At 45.0% G+C, this 1,903-nt stretch overlaps 1 protein-coding gene across 2 annotated transcripts; it reads right to left on the bottom strand.

Moving 5' to 3' along the window:
• Positions 1–212: 212 nt before the first annotated feature.
• Positions 213–1,673, bottom strand: LOC134870815 (probable N-acetyltransferase camello). 2 transcript variants are annotated; one of them, XM_063893256.1, is made up of 2 exons: positions 1,570–1,672; positions 213–1,080 (listed from the first exon to the last, which is right to left on the bottom strand). In XM_063893256.1, the coding sequence occupies exon 2, from the start codon at positions 1,036–1,038 to the stop codon at positions 334–336; it is 705 nt and encodes a 234-aa protein (XP_063749326.1). In that variant the 5' UTR covers positions 1,039–1,080; positions 1,570–1,672; the 3' UTR covers positions 213–333. The 2 variants fall into 2 exon arrangements, with proteins under 2 accessions (XP_063749326.1, XP_063749319.1); XM_063893249.1 differs by having other exon boundaries at positions 219–1,085; positions 1,570–1,673.
• Between the last annotated feature and the right edge of the window lie 230 nt (positions 1,674–1,903).

The raw sequence follows: 1,903 nt of genomic DNA, 5'->3' as shown, positions 1-1,903 counted from the left end.
GGTAAAATGCCTCATTGAGATGTATTGTTCCCCCATTTGCAAATAATCTGACTAACAAGAGATGGTGATTAATTCTTTCAATATTTCCCATGGTTGAGGGCAATGGACTGTCAGAGGTGCATAATACATCAAGGAAGGAAGAAATACTGAGATCATTGATGCTGCTTTGTGGAAAAAACATGAAATTTAATGCATCTTTTTCAAAGCTATCTGGAGGAATGAGTGATTGAATATCAAACAACTGAACGATTTGTGCTTTAAATGAAACCAGAAGCATAAATTAACTGAAATAATCTTATTTTACATCAGAGGTGCCGGGGGTCTAAAGTCCCGTTAGATAAGCTTCTCCATTCGCATCACATTTATTCGGGCCAGTTTGGAGATCCAGCGATTGGCATGTGTGTTACTGTGGGAGGAAGTTTGAACAAAACCAAGCTTTTGGTACAGGGCGATAGCGGCGGTCTGTGGCGAGCTGCCATCCAAAACCAGTCGGCCGTATCCTTGCTCTTTGCAGAAATCCAGGGCCTTCCTCAACAGCTGTGAACCGAGGTTTTTGCGGCGCCACGGGAACACCACGACCATGTGGGACAACTCGCCGAAACTCCCATCGCCGGCATCTTGAACAAACTCTGATCCCGCTCCCATCGCTCCTCCGTTCCAGTCATCAAACCTCTCCTCTTCCTCTACTCTTCTTTCCCCCTTCACCGCCACAATCCCCACCACCTTGGGCTGGCTGTCTACGTCTACCTCTGCCACCCAGAAGCCGCTATCTGGGTTTCCCAGGTAGTTGGCTTGAATGTCGGCCATATCTGTGCTCAGCCTCCGGGTCAGGTAGCCGTGGTAGATCTCGTGGCAGCAGTAATAGAGCAGGCCAGCCCACGCACTGCCAAAGAATAAAGCTTGGAAGTAGGAGCTGCCTCCCAATACATAGCCGGCCATGCAGATGCTCAGAGCGACACCAACATGGTCCGGGTGGCTCATGGCCTTGAAGAAAGCCGGGTACACGTGTTCAATAACCCCGTCGTGAAAGAGCGACATGACCACGTGTTCGTCGGAGGGTCCATACTCCCTGATGGAGAACTGAACTGAGGGAGAGAAAAAGAAAAGGGGAGCTCAGTGAGACTAATCTGCCTCTTGCTGCAATAACAAATTCCTGCAGGATTTCACAACAGCCTCAGTTACGCTCACGTAACTTCATTAGGAAAAGAAGAGAAATAACAATCAATACCGCTCTGGTAAAATCCAAGCCTTTTCATTTCTTATTCAACTCCATTCCACACGAGGCCTGGCACATAAAGGTGAAAAGCACACTCAACATTATTTATTACAAGCTTTGTTTCTGTTAAGATTTAAAGAGTGGTAATCATTGTAAGATGCATTATTATTAAGTCTCAAAAGCACAAAAGCAAGGTGAGAAAACTGAGGCAACAAACAAAAGCTCTTTGTTTCAGTGAAGTGTGTCATATAGGCATCTTAGTAGTGCAATTCATCTACTTACCAGCCGTCTAGTTTGTAATCAACTCAACTACTTAGGTATGAAATATTAAGATAATCAGAACATCAACTTACGGTTATTTTTCTGGGCCATGCTGACTCTCTCCCTGTCGTCTTTTGCTCACTGAAAGACTTAACGCTGCTGAAACTAAACTTAAGCTACAGATTGTGATAATCAGTCGTTCACAAAAGGGACTGAAATGAGTCTGAGCATGCTCCCCATTGAGTACACACACCCCACACACACACCACCCACACACACACACACACACACACACACACACGGGGGGGAAAACCAGTGGACCTTAAATGACTTTGAAGTAGAAGTGCTACTGATATAAAATATTGATTATATAATACATTTAAGAGTGAGATTAAGCTGACGGTGATTTGAGGAAGCATGCTTTCT

The sequence above is a fragment of the Eleginops maclovinus genome, chromosome 1 (assembly GCF_036324505.1).
Source record: "Eleginops maclovinus isolate JMC-PN-2008 ecotype Puerto Natales chromosome 1, JC_Emac_rtc_rv5, whole genome shotgun sequence".
NCBI classification, from domain to species: domain Eukaryota; kingdom Metazoa; phylum Chordata; class Actinopteri; order Perciformes; family Eleginopidae; genus Eleginops; species Eleginops maclovinus.
This window is presented reverse-complemented; position numbering and strand designations above follow the sequence as displayed.